The sequence below is a fragment of the Thermobia domestica genome, chromosome 16 (assembly GCF_964235325.1).
Source record: "Thermobia domestica chromosome 16, izTheDome1.hap1.1, whole genome shotgun sequence".
In the NCBI taxonomy this organism is placed as follows: domain Eukaryota; kingdom Metazoa; phylum Arthropoda; class Insecta; order Zygentoma; family Lepismatidae; genus Thermobia; species Thermobia domestica.
The window spans coordinates 184,518,796-184,540,091 of record NC_137469.1 but is presented as its reverse complement, the minus strand read 5'-3'; the positions used below and the strand labels follow the sequence as shown (position 1 = coordinate 184,540,091).

The window sequence follows — 21,296 nt, the reverse complement described above, 5'->3', positions numbered from 1 at the left end:
ATAACGATGGTAAGGATGGAACATAGTTTAATTTACTGTTAACTGTACTCAAATTGTCCTTCCATTTTGAAGTTATTTACGAAACTAATTTCATCAAACGGAAAACAACTTATATCGCTGAGTACAAAATGACGTAACATATTGCATTGATGTCTGTAGTCTGAGTGGCCTTGCCATTTCTTCCGCTAGGCGGCAGCAGATACGTACCTCTTATCCTGCCATTCACACGACCCGCTCGGGAGAGTAATGCTTCTGAAAGTTTTTTTCGCGCGCTACTCTAGCCAGCTGTTTTACGCGCTATCCTAACCAGTTGTTTTAAGTTGGTTACAAAATTTATATCATGAAGTACAAGGGGAACAAAACGAGTCCTGTGGGGCTTCTAACCCGTTCCTACTACTTATCTGCACAAAAGTAAGTAAATCACTTTTTTGAGTATTATTTTCATATTATTTTAATTTAAAAAGTGTTATAAAAATGTAAAAAAAAACTTTCCTCGGGCCGGGTTTGAATTCACGCCAAAAGAGATTTTCGTTACTAGCATATAGCGCTAGTCCACTCGATCACGAAGACCGACAACAATCGTTTGATTTCTGCTATTTGAATGCAACGTGGCAAGAAATGAATAACGCCAACCAATCAGAACTGTGTTTTTCGTTCCTACTTCCGCGAGCATTACTCTCTTGAGCTAGTCCTCCATTCACTGGTGTTCCTGGATTAGTTGCTGTGGAATGATGGTATACTTACGCCACAGTAAATAACAATCAATATAGTGACAAGTTTTTTTTGTGTGTGTGTGTGTGTGTGTGAACAATGAGTGGAGTTAGTACTACTCTGTGATCAAGCATCGAACAATGCGAGAAGCTGCAGATGCGTCTTATCACCATCCGGACATTCCAAAACCATCAAATCAAAATGTACCGAAATTATCCCATAATTTCAAGGTAACTTTCAGTGTCCTTGACAGTAAACACAGTGGTCGTCTAGACTAAATCTGCTACAGACAAATGGAATTTAATAAATGTGATTGCGAAGATGACGGTAACAATAAAAGGTCAGTGCGTTATGGGGCTCACAAAAGTGGTATCAGTGGTAGAATCCGTTTGAAGAATATTAAAATCAACATATTTTCACCTCTACAAATTACGGCATGTACATAGAATGAAAGATGAGGATTCGATTCACTGAAGATTAAAATATACTATAACTGGATTACAGCAGTCGTATCTGATCCACCCTTTTTTCGGCATATTCTGCTCAGCAACGAATGCCTTTTTTTTCTTCTTTTTTTTTCTGAATGAACGCTTATATACAAAATGTACGTCAGTGGTCGAGATAACTCATGATAGAAGAGTGAAACGAACAACCCTGATGCTTCTAGAGTTATTGCGTGGTGTATCACACTGGGTTCTATGGTTGTAGGAATACATTTCGTTGATGCCAATGTCAACCAGCTGGACACCCGTTCCTTTAACTTTCTTACGGAGTTTCTTTACGTTTTGCCACTGAATCAACAGTTAAGGATATGTTTCAACAAGATGGGCTCAAGGTACATTATACTCCGTCAGTTCGGCACAAATTAAATGCAATGTTCTGTGTGCACAGAGAAAAATCCGTTCTCCGGACAGCGGTATATTGTACAAATATACGGTATCCTCTTGCTTACTATAGGAATCAGTACGGAGCATACGTTATCCGTATGCTACATATGCACTGCCCTTATATGTTACATCATGCCGTTGCAGGATGTCTGACATCTAACAGTTTTCCGTATATCACATGCATATACTTATGTTACCTTCGTCATTATATGTTATATACGTCCATTTGTATGTGAGATCCTGACCGCCTACATTGTTTCATACAGAAAGTACGTATAGATGGAACACTTATACAGAAAGTATTATAAAATATGCGTTTTCAGTTATACGTCTGCTGTACGTTAAGTCCAAAAACTACAGGAATTACGCATGTAACCTATCTTTTTAAGTACGCCACCTACATTTTTTTTCCTCTCAGTGTGCGCTGGATAGGGCAAGGTGGACGACTCATGTGGCTTCCACGTTCACTATATAATCCTCCACTCATTTTGTGTGTTAGACATTACAAAGAATTAAATGATTTACTGGACTTCAATGGTTATGTTATTCATGATTGACACAGAGTTCATTTAATGCTGCAGTTTATTGTTTTGTTTAACCATATCACATAATTCTGATATATTTCAAAATAGAAAATTTGAAATTATGTGTAAAAGGAAGTTGGCGAAACGCACCACAAGCGACGCCATAAAATCCCAGTGTATGGAATTAAAAGGAGAAAATAATGTTAGATCAAGTTTTAATTACATCAAGAAGTAATATCGTCAGTTCGAGATAAGATGGCGTCAAGATTCGATGGACTATTTCGAGCTCTCATTTCGTTCCATTGTTTTATTTCATACAAGTGATATTTTACATTCATTTTTCGTACTCATTTTTTATAATGTGTGGACATACCTGGAGTCAATGTATTTATTATCTTCTACTTATTTTCTTTGTACCAATATATCATTTAGTGCAGGTGGATTCGGGCTTACACCGTGCCAATTCGGTGCGATTTGGCCATGACTAAAGATAATTACTTAGTGCAATATAATTTAATACAATTTTTCAACATTGGAACAATAATAGTGCAATAATCAACTTGGCCAAAATGCTGAGACTGTAATATTAAAACCAGGGGAGGATCCAGGACGGACTTCTGAGGGAGGGCGCGATGGGTCGTAATATTGCTACTTAGAGTTACTTTTTTAGAGTTCAAAACTCTGGGATAGGTTTTATTTATATATAAAATAAAAAAGTTTCCTCTTCTGGGAAGGGGGGATATCGCCCTTCCTGGATCCGCCCCGGATTAAAATCACATTGTTTTACTGAATGAAATGAAAAAAAAAAAGCAATACTGTAATGTTCATAAAAACAAAAGTCTTGTTTAATTATTTGCTCAGCAGCCAATTAAAGATACACTGATAAGTATAGCTAATTTAAGAGGTGCCGATTGAGAATCCGGATCCATGCATACATTTCTTGCATATATGCTTTTTTTCCTGTAAATTCACACTCTCTGTACCTTTCATAATAATTTTCAGGGTGTGGACTTGCATTCCTTGGTGCAGAGTCACTTTAGGGTCTTTACTTGCTTGCCATAAACCTGCGGTTGAAAGATATATATATTATATACATATTATATTATATAATTATTATTATTAAGCCAGCGCAACACATGCATTGTTTACCTAATCAATTGTATTGTTCAGGTGTGTAAACTTGTGTGGTGTAAACTTATTAATTTAATTTGGGTGATGTCTTCGAGAATTGGTCTCATTATCGTTGAAGTTAATTGTTTCCATTATTATTATTATTATTATTATTATTATTATTATTATTATTATTATTATTATTATTATTATTATTATTATTATTATTATTATTTGCCACATTTACATGTCATAACCTATGATGTAATAGAGGAACTGAGTGCAAATTCAGAAATCCAATAGGTTTCAGGTTCTGTTAATACAGCAATACCCAGTAAGGCCCGGCTGTACACTATGATATAAATCCTAGGAAATGTCGTACGATTTTTCCTCGAGTCAAAATCGTAACGTGTATGGTATCAGTTCGCGTATCATTTCCTATGTTCTGAACGATCCTATGAGATTTCTCTTGTTTAGAGCACGCTCTATTTCGAAAAAAAAAAAAAAAAAAATCTTAAGATTTCGAATATCAGGCAAAAGAAAGTGAAAACAAATTTGTTTTCTCCCCGCCAGCAAAGATGCCATTTACGCACTTATTAGTGCATAAGAGGAACACATATTTTTTATATAATACAAAGTCAATGCTGTATCACAACAGTCATGCAAGGCAGAAGGCACTGGAAAACCTTGCTGGCCAAGTATGCGTTGTGAGACCTGGCACCTCTTCGGAGGATGTGAAACAGGAAAAATCTTCACGTATATACGAGGAGCATACATTTATATAATACAAAGTCAACGGTCTATCACAACAGACATGAAAGGCAGAAAGAACTGGAAAACCTTGCTGGCCAAGTATGCGTTGTGAGACCTGGCACCTCTTCGGAGGATGTGAAACAGGAAAAATCTTCACGTATATACGAGGAGCATACATTTATATAATACAAAGTCAACGGTCTATCACAACAGACATGAAAGGCAGAAAGAACTGGAAAACCTTGCTGGCCAAGTATGCGTTGTGAGACCTGGCACCTCTTCGGAGGATGTGAAACAGGAAAAATCTTCACGTATATACGAGGAGCATACATTTATATAATACAAAGTCAACGCTCTATCACAACAGACATGAAAAGCAGAAAGCACTGGAAAACATTGCTGGCCAAGTATGCGTCGTGAGACCTGGCACCTCTTCGGAGGATGTGAAACAGGAAAAATCTTCACGTGTATGGCACAAAAGGATAGGATTGCCTACGAGATGCATCGTAACATTTTACGTAAGATAAATCCTAATATTTATCTCATACTGTATAGCTGGACTAAGACAGTAAGAATTATTCCCAAAGACATTATGAAATAAAATTACTTCTCACAACCTGGGAAAGAGCTAATATTATAAAACTTCAATATTAATGATTTGAGTACCTTATTACGTATTAGGTTTGCAATTTCTAAATAAACAGAAAATCGCTATTGTCTCAAAACCAACTTTTAGCAGAAGCTACCGTTGCCTTTGGAAGATAGATCTAATATCCAATATATGTACAAGAAAGTTGGAAACAAATGTTAATTTCGATTACAAGCTGATATTGAGTGCATTATAAATATTTCTCTCACCATTCATAGAATTTCTATTAGTAATGGATGCAGGGCCGCCCACAGGGGGGATGTATGGCGCAAGCTGCGCCATTGAGAAAAATTTTGGGGGGGATTTTACTCTACTTTCGAACTAGCAATTTTACTGTCGGAATAGCATTAAAACACGATTTTGAGGAGCCAATTTTCAGAAATTTTCCGGGGTGAACCCCCGTACCCCCTGCTTCGATACTCGATGAATGAAGTACCGCGCAAGTAGCCGTATGAAAGGAAAGGTTGGTTCGTTTTAAGAGAGAAGGGCCGCCCACGGAAGCATGAATGGCGCAAGTTGTGCCATCGAGAAAAAAATTGGGGAAGAATTTTACTCTAATGTCGAATAAGTAATTTTGCTGTCGTCAGAATAACATTGGAACACGATGCGATTTTTTTTTTAATCTCGAGAATGAATCCCCCTACCCCCTGCTTAGAAACTCTATGAATGAAGTACCGCGCAAGTTGCTATATGAAAGGATGGCGCCAAGTTCTGGTGAACAACAGCTACAAACACTCAAGGAATCATTTTCAAATTTAGATTTGAAACTTGCCTATGTTGTCTGTTGAAAATTATAAAGTAGTTTGACATAATTGTGAGCTAGTGGTAACCATACAGACAACAGCCAAGTTTCAAATCTAAATTTGAAGTGAGCCAGTGAGTGTTTGTTACTGTTGTCCACCAGAACCTGGCGCCTATTTTTGTGATTTCAATTCTTTTTAAGGCCACTCGTACTTGGCTCTTTTACAGGAATGTTTTTTGTTGGATATCACTTCTTTTTGTAGGCTAATTTCGAGGATAACATTTTCTTTTGGTATCAAACTCAATAACTTGTAACTTGCGTCTTACTTTTCATGTGCAAGGGAATTATATCAATATTTTGTAAAGAAAAAAATAATACTACTAATTGTAAAAAAAGAATACCTGTGCCATACACAGTGTGTAGAAGTTTTTATACCCTTCAATATCCTTATAGAACATATTTAGTATTGTACACTACCAAGACTACTAATAAAAGTAATGCCATTTTTATAATTACTACTGCCCCTACTACTACTACAAGCATTCTATAATACTACTACAGGAAATAAAAACAACAACAAAAATAATTACTAGTACTATAAAAACTACTGCTACACTGGGCAATTGTTTTAGAGGACTTGAGTTTTGAGGAGGGAAGAGATTATTAGTTTTGGGGGGGAGTGCGCCATCAGCTTTGGGGGGGATGGGCACCCCTGAATGGATGTATATTTGACTAAGAGTAATGATAAGTAATGCTATAAAACGCGTAATAACGCAATACCTCATCTTGATATCGTTTCTTCAGCTGTACAGGTAAACCTTCATAACTTTCGAGTTACCTTCTTTTCGTTTGTTAAAGCATTTCCTGCTGTAATACATATATATATATAACATTAGAAATGAACATGTATGGTCTTCAAAACAGAATTGCACTTGCAGGAAGCTTTTATTATCACGTGTTCTGGTTAAATCTTTAACGGTTGAGCCAATTACAGGTACGAGGAGCATACACTACTCCTTTAAAAAAGAAAATTTATAATAACCCATACTCTATTTCTGACATGTATAAGCTCATCATTTTATTGCAGACACTAGTTACGTGAGTGGTCATGAGTTGATTGCATTTATATTTCACGTAAATGTATGGCGAAACAAACATCATGTCTTTCTAATAAAATAGTTCAGCATATCATGAGCATTTCATTTAACGCCATGGTTTAATACTATGGTCAAAGCCACAGAACAAATTCGCCAATAGTCGACTTGACCAAAGAGTTGCAACCTTAATATTAAAACATATTTGAATGTTAATGTATATAAATTACAACCGTAATGTTTATAAACAAAAGTTTTGTTTAATTACTAGTAAAGCAGAAAATTGAAGATACACTGATAAGTATAGCGGTGTAGATTGAGAATCCGGATCCATACATAGGTTACATTCATTCCATATTTATTTTTTCCCAGTAAATTCGATGGGTACATTACACAATAATTTGGGAATGTGGACTTTTATTCGTCGACACTCGATGCTAATGCAATCCACCCAGGAAGTGGCGATTTCTCAACATTACCAGTTTACTGCCGATAGACACCAAAGACAAATTTAAAACGAGAAATTTCATTCTCAAAGTACTCTCATTCCCATTCACAATATCCTCTATGAATATATTTTTTAATCATGCTCGACTTTAGCTATAGAAGCTAAATACACGGTTCAGATTGGTTGGAGTTATCAATTTCTCGCCACGTAGCATATATACGGCATAAAACAAACGTCGGATGCTGTCGGTCCTCGAAGCCGAGCATGGTAGAGAGCAAGCTATTGTGCTGCCAAAAACTCTTGAGCCGTGGCAAAAATGCGAACTAATGCTCACACCCTCACATACCCACACGTTGAGCCAATAAGGGTTCAGCTGTTGCTAAGCGAAAGCGAGTGGAATTCCTTCGGCCGATAGCAGCGCCTGCAACGGAAGACTAGGGATCAAGTGAATGTGGTATATCTTTAGTAATGAAGATCGCTCTTGGTGTTTGTTCAAATCCGTTCCAAAGAAACGGAATTTTCAAAACACTTTTATCGTACTTATTTGCCCTTGTACGCAATAGGCTAATGCATAAATTGTGCTTTTTCCACCATTTACTTAGAGATTTCTGAAAGCCCTTATTAACAATATTATAAACCAACAGAAGAGTAAGAAGTGAGGCTCTCGTGAAGTGGGGTATGTAAGGGGTAGTGGAGCTGGAGAGTAGGGAGTTAGAAAGGAGTTTGGTGCCGGAGGCACCAGGAGGCAGAAAGGTAGGCATACACTTCCTTGCCTTCCTTGGGATGTAGTTACGTCACACTCGGGGGTGCAACTTCGATTAATATGTGTACTACGGAGGCGGGCCAACAGGTAACTCCAACCAATCAGAAACGTGTATTTAGTTCCTATGGCTAGGGTCGAGCGCGAAAAAATATGCGTCCTCTTCTATACTTCAGTACAAGATAGAAGAGAAGAACGAATATGCTCTATAAGATTTGATGCTTTTTTAAAAGAGAAATTGTATACAGTATATCAAAGCCAGTGGCGGAGCCAAGGGAGGGCCTAGGGGGGCCAGGCCCCCTTGCTCAAATTTTTTGCCCCTCTATACAGAGTGATAGGTCGACAAACGGTGAGTTGATAGTGGCCACAAGCGAAACTACTACCAAAACATCTCTCGACAATAGAGTTACCAACCGCAGAATACCGTGTTTTGCAATAGTCTGCGTTCCGAGTAAAAAGCTCCAGGCTCATTTTTGTTTGTAGTACAGTAAGTTCTAATTCATCGAAATCTGTAAGGTGTAAATTGACCTCACCATCTGAACGTTCCTTTTAACCTCTGTCCCTTATCTGATTATCTTCGTTGTTTTCGACAAAGAACCAGAAAAAACAAAAACAAAATCAGTCGCATTCTCATTCGCTTCGATGTTGAAAGTCATACTAAAATAAGAGATGCTTACTTACAAATAGCACGCACTGCAGTAAAACATTACACTTGTGTTGGAGAAAGAAGTCTTCGTACACTAAGTAATTGGTTTCCATTGATCACGGCGACATAGAACAAAACAAATGCATAGCATCCGTTAAATAATTTGATATTATTACTATCAAATAATCTTAATATCGAGACGTCTTGTTTAATATGCAGTAAAACAAGAGAACAAAAGTTCTTTTTTATTATTTCTGTCATTCTCTCTGTTGTTCGTATCCCAATCATTCGAGAACATTAAGATACTGAATACTACGAACACCTACTATTTGCTACTGATATTGGTTCTCCTTCTCGACTACCTTCTGGTCTTGTATCTACTACGTCTAGTTTCCTAACGCTCTTGGCTGTTGGCAACTGTAAAAACCTGCTGCGATGTTAACAAGCGATACTACCAATCTCCAAGGAAAACGGAATCAACGCTTGGTAGATCTATACTACTAACTAAATCCTGGGGAAATGAGGCTAACAAAAGTCAGTGATTCTCTATAAATAAATCGTTCATAAATATTTTCTTTTAAATGGTTTTAACTATCTTAATCCCAAAACTGGTACTACTTGAGAAATTCCGAAGTTTATCACAGAACCAGTGCTACAATCTTCTGATTACTAAACATCAAGTACAGGATAGTAGCGTTAAGTTACTTCAACTACATTTGAATTTATTTTAAGTCTTTAAAGCATCCGAGACCCAGAGGATAGAAATGAGGAAAATGAGACAATAGGGCCATAAACATTTTCCTAGTGACACCGAGAAAAATCTTGGTAAACTTCTCAGTTGAATTATTTACCCACGAAGGATCGATCACACCACCTTCCGAATATTAAGCTGATGTTCTACTGCTGAGCTTTGGCCATTCGGTGTGGGTGTGAAGTGTTTGTGTATTTGAATTCACTTCAAATTCTAAAAACTAGTGAAGGCAAACAAACGAAAGAAAGTAAAGGCTACGTATACTTCTTTTGCTGTAAGGGGTCCCGATTGAAATGTCTGTTCTAACACTGATATTAGGGAAAGACAAACACATTTCTTCTTTTAGTTTAAAAGAGTGTTCACTTCATCAGTTTAATGAAGTAAAGGCAAATTCATTACTCAGTTTTAGGGTTCAAGTAAAAATAACTGAACTACGGCCAGATCAAAACAAGGGGCTGGAACCAGGGCAGTTACTCCGGGCACCAGCAAACTAATCTGTATGTTTATTGGTGTAGATGTAGATGAAAGGGATGCTAATCGCAAAATTTGCCCTGGACACCAAACATCTAGTTTCGTCACTGATTAGGCTACCATATTTTTAAAGCGTGAAATCGGAATACTTTTCTGAAATATAAAGAATGCATAATAATTATTGGTAATTTACTTTAAAGTGTAACTTAAGCTTCAAAAGCAAGGCTTAAAATTTAAAGTGGACTAGACGGCAAATCAGTGTCCTCTTAGAGTTCAGTTCTTGTTTCTGTGCGACGTTTGTCCCTTAAGATCATTTGTCCTTGTCCATCACTTTTACTTTATTATTATTATTATTATTATTATTATTATTATTATTATTATTATTATTATTATTATTATTATTATTATTATAGTTTATCTACCAAATATTTATTTATATTATTATGCGGTATTAAAAAATAAATCTGAAACTTGTTATATTTATCTACTTCCATCATTCCGTCCGGCAAATTAGTGTGATCTGTACAAGAGGGAATGTTTCCGGGCTGGTAAAATTTAGATGACTGCTGCCATGCTATAACTTTGAGCTTCGCCTTATCTCAAGTAGATGCAGACATGTCGGAAGGTTTAATTCTGGTAGATTCACTAGTTCAAATGCTGTTGAAGATGAAACCTGCAGAACAATATTCGAACAAATTTATCAAGAATGTTTAGAGAAATGCAAAGAAAATGGTCTTGAAATTCCAGAGCCAGAAACAGATAGACTATAGGGATTTCTCGTGGAAAAGAACTGGACATTCGCCATCGAAATATCATAAATTCATTTTGGATGAATCTCTCTTCCTTCATTGGAGGCAGAAAACGAATTTTGTAAAGATAATATACTAACAAGTAAGATACATTTTTCTGCCTATTTATATGGCAATCACTGACATGGAAAGCTCTTTGGATCATATAGTAAAAAGCACCGCTCTACGTCCAAAACGTGAAAACTTTCTAAATTATAACATTGTCGAGCCTATGGCCCAGCATTATGGAAGTGATTTGGAAATATTCAAATGTGAACTAAAATCCTCCCAAAAACAATTAAGTTGTATGAAGACGAGAGAAAACGAAAGTTGATTCCTTTAGGAATTCCATTGATCTTTTTGTGTCTACAAAGACGCATTCCTAGAAACCTAGAAGCTAAATATTATCTCTGTGACTATACCAGTTACTAGTGATATATGTGAAACCTCATTCTCATGTTTGAAAAGATTAAAGACATACGCAATTCAATAACTGATGATAGATTGAAAAACCCAGGATTACTTTATATTGAGAAGAAAATTGCTAAATTGTTAGATCTCGAAGAAGTTGATAACTTTGCGGCTGCCGACAAGAATAGAAAGATCCTCATTTCTCTGCTTCCACTTAAATCAACCAGCAACACGTATTTTAAACGCCGTGATTAAATAACTACTTACTTATATTAGAAATCAATTGTATTAATGTATCCTAGTTCTTGGAGGTAGTAAATTCTTACATTTTCACTGTAAAAGAGTAAAATCATGAATAAAGATGAAAACATTCACCTTGAACACACACACACACACACACACACACACATATATATCTATATATATATGTGTGTGTGTGTGTGTGTGTGTGCGCGAATAACATTTTTCATTCATTGGAGATGGCCCCCTCAGAATTTGGAATACAAAGATATTTTTGTACTAAACCAAATAAAGTATTTTCAATAAATTCCTTATGTGGAGAATAAGTAGTTTCTATTAGAATGTAGTTAGCATAAACAAGGAAGCTGATATTCCTAAAGGAATGGAAACGATATTTAATAAAATATTGTTCTATTTTTATTCTTCTAAACCAGTGCTATTCAACCGGGGGTACGCAAAGATGTTTCTAGGGGTACGTAATCTTATAATAAGCATATATTAAATATTTATTGAATTCCCAAGTTGAAGAAAATTTTGAAATTTCTCAAGCTAATTTTTTCCGATGTACAATTTATTCCCTGTAAATAGTCTTTTGATTGGCAGACTGATTGTCCTTTATTGGGTCTCTATTTGTCTCCCTTTTTAATCAACATAACTTGTATATTAAATTTAATAGATTCAATTCGATTTAATTTCTTTTAACAATTTCAGGGGTACACACTTGGATGGCGAATTGTGTCTAGCGGTATGCGAGAAAAGGTTGAATAGCACTGCTCTAAACAGCCCAACACTGTAATAACTGGACATGTAGATTGCTGTGTTGTACTCCATAAATAAATAAATATGAACTTGCATTTGTGTCTCTTGTCTGTATTATACACAAATAAATACATTTTATACAAATGTGTACACAATGTTTGGACTTTGGAAGAATCTCAATTAATTTCCAATGAGCTTATTTCAGTAAACACGAGAAAATGTTAAAAACCAAATACAACAGAAACAAGCACGAATCATAATAAGAATGAAAACAATAAATTTCTTTTTAAATGTCAAGAATTAAATACATCAAAATGGTCACTAATTACTAACCACCTTACACAGAAAGAATACTTATAAATGATAAGCAACTCTTTCAATCTAGACCAAAATTATAATCAGAAAATATAAAAAACAATATCTGGCATTTAATTTTTAAAATTTGCGTTCTCCTGTACAACAAAGATCTATAACCAAAGAGTTAGCAAAGCATTCTAAACACTACGAAATAAATTATGTAAGATACGAATGACGACTAACCTAATATTGGTCCAGAATGATAATGGCGGAACAGATAGACATAAGATCAACTAAGGTGTGTAGTAGGTAATTAATAACAAGAGTACATTAGAAAAACAGAATAAAGCTTATGTTATCAACCTTTAATTATTGATTTATACCACATAATTAGTGTAGTTTAGTGGCACATCACATGTTCGAAGGTTTACAGGTAAAATTGAACACTTTGCACGAAAAGATATATTTATAAGGATTTTCTGCAGGCTACAGAATTAAATACAAAATAATACAGCTATACTTTAAGCTTACAAGTGTAACGTTACTAGTGTAAAATCGTTACAAGTGCTTTACGACGGATAAAATACGTGAGTGCACATGAAAGATGACGCTATTAGATGCCAGTTTTCATCGCCAATGTATTTCTGCACAGTGTACAGAAGCTGTACTTTACGTTTACAAGTTTTATGAAACTATGACAAGTGCTACTGAAACTCGTATCATTTCCAAAATTCATTTCTGTTTACTACCATCACTTATACGTATACTCGCCATCGCTGACGCGCCTGCTCTCTTCGGACGCTCCCGTATGAATAATAATAAGTAAATGATATGAAATACCATAAGCCGCTCATATGGAACTGAATACCTGCTTTTGGCCCACTCTGCATATTGGTAGTAAATAATATAGATGTAAACTCAGGAATGAGCACAGATTAGAAAGACAGAAGAAAAATAGAGAAAACAATGAACCTTCTATTATTGCGATATTTTAGATCTAATCATTTCTCGAAGAAAGAGATTTTCGTCTTGCAAAATGCATTTTTTATTATTTTCTTGGCTGAGGGACAGTAATAACATGTTGCTAACTATCAAAATATATTTTCGGTTTCCGCAATATACTAATTTCTTCCATACTACAATATTTCCCTCACAAAATTTCACTACAGTATTCTAGTACCTTTATCTTTTACCAAGTGCACCAAGTCCAAAAGTTATCATTGAATCAAAAAATTTCCTAAATTTAGTCAACAAATAACTACTCCTGTACAAGTACATTTCTGTATTATATTGGTGTTAAATTAATGGCACAAATTTTGAACAACAGGAAAATTTTGATATTAATTAAGATTTTTAATTAAAACAATTGCATAGCTACCTTTCCCTACAAAATTTCGAAACCTTTGATCTCATGTTATTTCTTTGTACTGTGGTTTAAGTTTCGTTTTGCCATCCTATGTACAACATTTAGTTCACAGTTTACTCTGTAAACAGATTTCCAAGGAATTCTAACAGTGAATGATGATGGTATGTCTTAAGAAACTCTCCTAACGCTGGCGCTAGTATACCTATCAATTCATTCTATTTTTGAGAATTTATTTGATAGTAATGAAAAATCCGGAAAATAATCCATGTGAAAGCTGACGCCATATAAACTTGAACAACACTTGAACTAAACGACTTCTTCACATTTTCGTAAGTATGATTCTGTGAATTCACTTAATTTCTTTCGTAATTTGTACATATCTCTCTTAAAATATTTCACTATTACATAATACATTCAATGTATAACGCCGAAGTACTACTATGTCCTTAATTCATTGTGTACATTTTGGCTAAGAATGCAAATAAAAACACTAATTAAAATTGACACTAGAGATGGAGAGATGTTTGTAGCTGCTACAGATAGGGACGATTTGTCTATATCTTGGCATTGGCTATTATGCCATTGTCTAACGTTTCCATCGGCGTCCCTTGCCAAAAGACATATAATATAATCTTCATTCTGTTGAAGACCTGTCACTGTTTCACTTCTCACACTGTAAGGGATGTCCTTCTGAGCGACGGTAACTTTCGGCTGTTTGGCATCTTTGACAACTGCATAGAATCCACCAACGTCCTCTCGCGTAGTCACGTACCAAGTGAACGACACGTCTTTGGATGAGACTCTGGAATAGAGAAACAATTAACTATTAGTAACAATGGTGACTAAACTCTACAATTATTCAACATTATGTAATTGAACCGTATTTGAAATTTTGATGAAGACTTCAAATGCAAATGAGTGAGTTTATATATGTAGCGCTCGGATATGACTGTAAAGAGAACATGGAATTTACTTGAGATTGCATATTGAGCATTGAGTGTGTGGTAGAAACCAGCACACAATGAGTGTTGTATTGCTTGTACCGATAGCAGCTGTCAACAGGGTTATAAATCAGTTGAAAGAGGATAGAAATTCATAAATAGATTCAAGATCGGGACCACCAGGACCAACACCCCTCCTGAAACTTGCTGTCGTCCGGAGTGCAAGGACCTAACAATACAAACAGGCCATTGCATCACAACCCAAGTGATAGCTTAGTAGGAAGCAGGAGAGGTTTTCTTAGTGCGTGAATGTACTAATTGTCAAAAAAAAAAAAAAAAAAAAAAAAAAAAAAGCTTGTTGAGTTGATTTTAGTTTAGCGTCCCTTTCAGCAGCGAGGCTATATGAGACGTGGACCTCCTGATTAACGTGGAATCCGAACCACATGAGCTCCCGCCGGGAATCGAACCCGGGTCTCCCACGAAAAAAAAAGCTTGTGCTTACAAAACCATAAGTGATAGGAGACATAATTGGGTCACTGCCTTGTATAACAAACCACAACAGTTTCAGAATCGTTGTATTTTCCTATAAAATAGGATTCGCGAATTCAGAGACATCCGTGAAGAGTATGTATGGAAGCGATCGACACCAGAACTCCATCACCTGACGGTGAAACGGCGACATGTCCTGATGGAGGCAAAATGCGATGCAATTTGAAAAGGTTTTCGAAGTTACCTGATTTCCTGTGATAGGCGCATTAATCCTGTGAAATGTATCCAGGTATTGAATGCCCTTATTTCAAACAGACGGACGAACTATCGCGGGACGCCGCGCAAACACAAATGATGAAGGACGATGTCATAAGGCAAAGCTGACCTGCTGGAAGAGAAAAAAAGGTGGTTACAACTTTGCCGAAGACCGGGCAATGACCGAATATGATTCAGTGTCTGGTAATTCCTACAACTACAATTGCACAAACAGGCACACCGACCCACAAACAAACAACATAACAGTGGGGTGTTAGCCAAAAATAAGCGGAAAACAGTTACTTGCGGCAATGGCACCATCTGCCATAGACATCCTCGATGGATACCATACAATGTGGGTTGAAGCTTTAGGTGGTGGCTAAGGGGCCTCCATCAGCTACTGACTTCAGTTATCAGGAATGCTTCCTTCTGTGCACTGGTGTAGCAATGACTACAGATTGACTTTTCGGATGTCTATTTTCTTACATCAGGGTGGTATATACCGTATATGTTATGCGTACTATATTAAAGTATGTGCAGTAAAAAATCTGTAGCAATTCTGATTTTCGGTAAAGAAAAGTGTGTGACATTTCGTAAAGATGTGTTGTCTCCCTCCATGTTGGTTCTTAGATTATCATAAGTGAAACGTAAAAATAATAACTGCATATAGTGTTACAAAATTCTAACTGATTACCTTGTTTAAATTTACCATGGGAATTGGTAAAACAGTACTGCATATGTTAAACAGCACTTTGTGACATTTAGAGAAAAATATTTTCACGTCAACAGATGAAGATAAATATTATTATTTAATTATAAATTACAAAGTTTGAAGCTATGAACATGTACTGATCTGCATATGAATACGAAAGCAAGTTTTTCCTGTGACATCACAATATCATAGAGTCAGTAAGCAATATGCACTTGCTTATTCTTTAAGATTATTACTATTATTAAGTATTCTGCCTGTAGGCAGGTCCTGAGACTAACGAGTTTTTTCTCTTTAAATTCGAGCCTGGAAATGTTTCTTTCACGTTTCTCGTTTTTCAGCTTCTTCTTTTAACTACGAATATTTTCTTCTATTTTTTCAAATCGTCCATCAGTTGTGTTCTTCTATTGTTACTTCTCACTTTCTTTCCATCATTCCTCTATGGCAGTATGAAGAAGACAATTTCTTCGCAAGATGTGTCTAATCCTATTGACCTTCCTATGAAGGTGCTGGGTAAAAGCGTCCTTTACTTTCCTACCCGCTTTAAAACGTCTTTGTTTGTTACTCTCTCTCCGTCCATTTTATCTTCTCCATCTTCCTCCAACACCACATTTTGAAGCTATCTAAATATTTCTTCTTTGACTTCCGAAATGTCCAAGTCTCTGAACCATACAGTTCAATACTCCATACATTCCACTTTACCAGCTTCTTCATTAGCCAAAAATTAAGCCTGGTGGTTAAGAGTAATCTACTCTTGCTGAATGTCTATTTGCTTACGGCAATTCTCGACCTTATCTCTTTGATGCAGTAAGCGTCTCTCGTAAAAATACTTCCCAGATATTTGAAATTACCGACCTCTTCAAGTTCTCTTTGTTCTAATCAGTCCCGGAAGGGCGCGTTTCTATGGGATATTCTCATGATTTTCGATTTTTCGACATTGATTTGGATTCAATATTGTTTCCCAGTGTCAATTATTTTATTCATCATCTCTTGTAGTCCTTCGCTTTTAGATATAATAACTGTATCATCTGCATACCTGACCTTGTTAATGATCCAATCTTCAAATCTCCAATTCCCCTTAATGATTCCTTCATTACACATTCACTGTAAATGTTGAATAATTTGGCCTTGTCTGACTTTGCTTCCAATCTCCACATTATTGGTTTCTCCTTTATTCAAGCCCAACTTTACTCGCTGTTTTATGTACAGGTTGCGAATGAGTCGTAGGTTTCTCCAGTTGATACCAATTTATTTAAATATTTTCAAAAGTTTAGTCCAATTGACCTGGTCGAGAGCTTCTTGCCAGTCGATGAAGCACTTCCTTTACATCAAGAAATCGTTCTGATATAATTCTCATCAACCCAATAGCACCTCTGGTGTCTTTCCCTTTCCGGAATCCAAATTGATCTTCCTACAACATCTCTTCCATCTTACTCTTTGCAGCCACCTGTTCAATATGAGCGCAATAATCTTTGTGGTCACAGTAATTCTTTACTTGTTTTCTCTTGGGTAATGTAACCATTGTAACATTAAGAAAATTTATTGTTCATTCTCCAATCAGGTAGATCTTGTTAATAATTGAAGTCAATACTCTCACTGCATTGTCTCCATATCCCTTGAGCAAATGTCTTTGAGGCAGTTCTTCTGATCACACAGATCTTTTATGTATTCCTCCCAAATTATCAGGTGTCTTTAATGGTCAGTGACTACATGGCCTTGTTAATCTACTCCAAACGTCACATACTTTTGTTAGCTTTCCCTCCTAATTCTTGTGTCTTCTTATACAACAGATCATATCTGTCGCACCGTTGAAGTTCCATTATGTTTTCACATATATGCTTCATATGCTTCTCTTTGGCTTTGTCTGTCTCACTTCTGAATTCATTATTCAACCTTCTGTATTCTTTGATGCCCATAGTTTTCGCCCTGCTGCGTTCCTTTATCTTCGTAAGCAGTGCTTCAATTGTCGGTTTAACTTTTCCCCAACAATTTTCTACACTCTTACCATATCGCCAACTGCACAAAATTTTTCTTCAATCTATCCTTTCACAGCACGTCCATACTTCTTAGTCGTTCTAAGTTCCATTTTCGATTTTTTTTTCCTCCCATTTTTCTTGATTGACGTTAACCAGGTTTGCACTTCTGCCACCAGCAGATTGTGATTTGAATCAATGTCCGCTCCCAGTAACGTTTTCAGGTCTCGTACTCTATTCCTGAAACTTTGCTTGACAAGAATGTAATCGATTTCGTAGCGTTTCTTGTCTCCTGGACTCTTCTACCTGTACAGCTTGGCTTTTCTTTTCTTAAACCACGTGTTCATCACCACCAGATCATGTTGCCTACAGAAGTCGATCAGCAGGAACGGATTAAGGGCGCAACCAATGAAGCCCAGGTTCTGCCCCCCCCTTTCCAAAATCCCTCTCTGTAATACCAAAATATTACAATCAACTTATTATATTGTAGGCTTCAGACCCATGCTAATTTCTTTTTTCGCTCGCAGTATAGCTAGAGTTAAGTCTTTTTCCACTCGCGTCTTCACGATATATATTTTGTGAAGGAGTGACCTATTTTGGGCCTCTATTACAAACTATATTATTAGCTTGTGGTGACAATTATTTTGAAATATCTCTGTCAATAACATAAAGAATCCTTTGCAGAGCAAAAATGTAGGAAGAAAACTTTTCTAACAATGTACTCTTGTACAGCTTTACCTATTTGTATATGATTTTTCTCCTTTTACTCTAGTAGTGTTTTTACAAGGACTGTTGACAATTTGGCTTGTATTTGGCTTTTGTGTGTTACAAGGTAGTATATGATCATTTAACTCTTAATGATGAATGTAATTGAACTAAGGTTTCTTGGAGCACATTAAAATATTACAGCATAGTTCTCGGTGTTTCGATAAGCCTATGAGGTTGTGAAAGGCAGCAAAGAAATTTTATGCGCTGGAATTATTGGTAACATAGGACACCCTGAAATAGTCGGCTTCAGATCCCCAAAAGCCTTGGGGATCTCATGTGCCTCATGTGTTTCTTCAACCTAGTCCAAATGGTCACACCAAATTATTCACAGTTCGTTCTACCCTTAACCCATTATTATAACGTTGACCTTGCATGATGAAATATGTCACTATTATCATATATTACTTCTACTTCATTGTCATCATAGTCTGTTGTTGCCATATCCACTTCTATTATCACAATATCCACTGGTTTTGCACTTAGTTTTATAAACATCAAAGGTTCACTGCAGCATTCCACTTTGGTTATACTTCTTACTATTTTGTTCCTCATTTCTATCGTGACACCATTCTCGACCTTAACGCTCCCCGAATAGAATATTGTGGAATTTATCGAAACTATCTCACTCTTTTCTGACCATCGCACTTCACTCAAACTCAGTGTTTACTTAACATGTACCCATTTCCACTTCTAAATTTTCAACATTACTTGTACGTTGCAAACTTTGTACGTTCCAGGTTCCTACGCTGAAATGAAAATGCTTTAAGATTACTTAAATTACACAATGAACGCAACTTAGAAGCTGATACAAAGTTGGAATAACAGATTTAAATATATAATTTAAACCTGATAATTTAAACCTTTTGAAGGAAGTTCCAATGTTATTCATTTCATGAATATGGGAGAAAAGTCTCGAATTTACCATGTTGCTGATACAAGAACGAAAGTTGAATATTGGGTACCGTGCATGAAGTTTCTCCGGGAGTATAGACGCTCAATATGGGTGAAGGTTCACTTAAACATATAAAACTTAAATTTAATTATAGAGTACTAGTTCTCATTTGTGTCTGGGAGGGCTCATCAGAACTCCTGGAAATTTGATCCATCCCATTCCTCGCACATAAAGGTGAGAAGTACATCTAGGCGTCAGTTGTGTGCAGGGATAAAAGTGGATCTGAAAAGGAGGCGGACGGTAGGTAGCGGCATGACGTCACGCCGTCCCCATACCTATCTTTACCTATTGTAATTTTTTAGGAACTGGGGGAACGCCGTACATATTTTTGGTGGTGAGAGGACGGTGTCCCCCCGCGTTCACCCTCACTTTTACTTCTGGTTGTGTGAAAAAAACATCAACACGATTCTTCAACGTCTTGGTCAGATAAGATGACTAGGCTTTGAATATATTGGGAGTACAAATTAAATCGGTCCGTTTTCAAAAGATGACTGACTGAAATGAAGGTTTCATAGTGACAGCTAATTTCGATGGTTTCAGTTTATATCGCTTTGAGTTTCATATGAAACCTTTGTTTTTTACTGTGTTGAATATGTCAATTTTTTGTTAACTAAGCAACTTTTGCGGGAGGTTTTAATTTTCTGCTTTAGTTGGAAGAAAAATGCAGCTGAAGTGCATCGAATGCTTGCAGAAGTTTATGGCGACAATGCTCCAACTGATAAATCATGTAGTTTCGACGTTTCAAGAATGGTGATTTCAGCGTTGAAGACAAATCTCGCTCTGTACAATCACAACAATTCGAAGACAAAGAATTGGAGGCACTACTTGATAAAGATCCAAGTCAAACGCAAGAGGAGCTTGCCGAATCATTGGTAATTTCCGTACAATTCAAATCTATAAGATTGATTCACAAGCAAGGCAATTTGGTGCCTCATGAACTGAAACAGAGAGACGTTGAAAGGCGAATTTTCACTTGCAAGCAGCTGATTCAAAGGGAACAAAGAAAGGTATTCTTTACATCGGACTGTGACTGCGGGAATGAGAAATAAATATTCTACAACGACCCCAAGAAGAAAAAATGCGAAGCTATGCGCGGTCAATCGTTGTCATCGACATCAACATCAATACCAAAGCCGAATGTTCATGGTTCGAAGGTTATGCTGTGTATTCGGTGGGACCAAAAAAGTATTGTCTACTATGAGCTGCTACAACCTGGCGATTCCATTACTGGCGATCGGTATAAGATACAATTGATTCGTTTGAGCCATGCATTACGAGAAAAACGTTCGGAATACGAGCAAAGACATGACAAAGTTATCCCTCTCATGTCGCAAAAGTCGTAAAAAATTACTTAGAACACTGAAATAGGATATTTTACCGCTCTCGCCGTATTCACCGGACATTGCTTATTCTGATTACTGGTTGTTCCGATGGATGCAGCACAATTTGGAGGTCATCGGTTCACTTCTTTTGCAGAAATCGAAAATTGGCTCCTAACTTGGATCACCTCAAAAGACGAGATATTTTTTCGAGATGGAATTCTAAAATTGTCAGAGAGGTGGGAAAAAGTACTAGCCAGCGATGGACTATATACTTTGATTAATCTGTTCATTTATTTTGTTCTGAAATAAATGCATTTTTGACCACAAACAAACGGACCGAACTAATTTGTACTCACAATAGTAGGAAATTTTCATTGACGATTATGATTAACTTCACATGAGACATATTACAATGTACCAAAAGCAGTATTAAACAAGTTTTCAGTCCTTGAGCAGAAGCATGAGCAATTCTCTAAATTA

The 21,296-nt window shown here is 36.4% G+C and overlaps 1 protein-coding gene across 1 annotated transcript in view; it reads right to left on the bottom strand.

The window, feature by feature from the left end:
- Nucleotides 1-13,241: 13,241 nt before the first annotated feature.
- Nucleotides 13,242-21,296, bottom strand: part of conv (insulin like growth factor binding protein acid labile subunit convoluted) — a 180,597-nt gene continuing 172,542 nt past the window's right edge. The window contains exon 7 of the mRNA XM_081743372.1: nucleotides 13,242-14,209. Coding sequence (XP_081599498.1) covers nucleotides 13,846-14,209 — 364 coding nt within the window. The 3' untranslated portion in view covers nucleotides 13,242-13,845. The remainder of the gene's footprint in view (nucleotides 14,210-21,296) is intronic.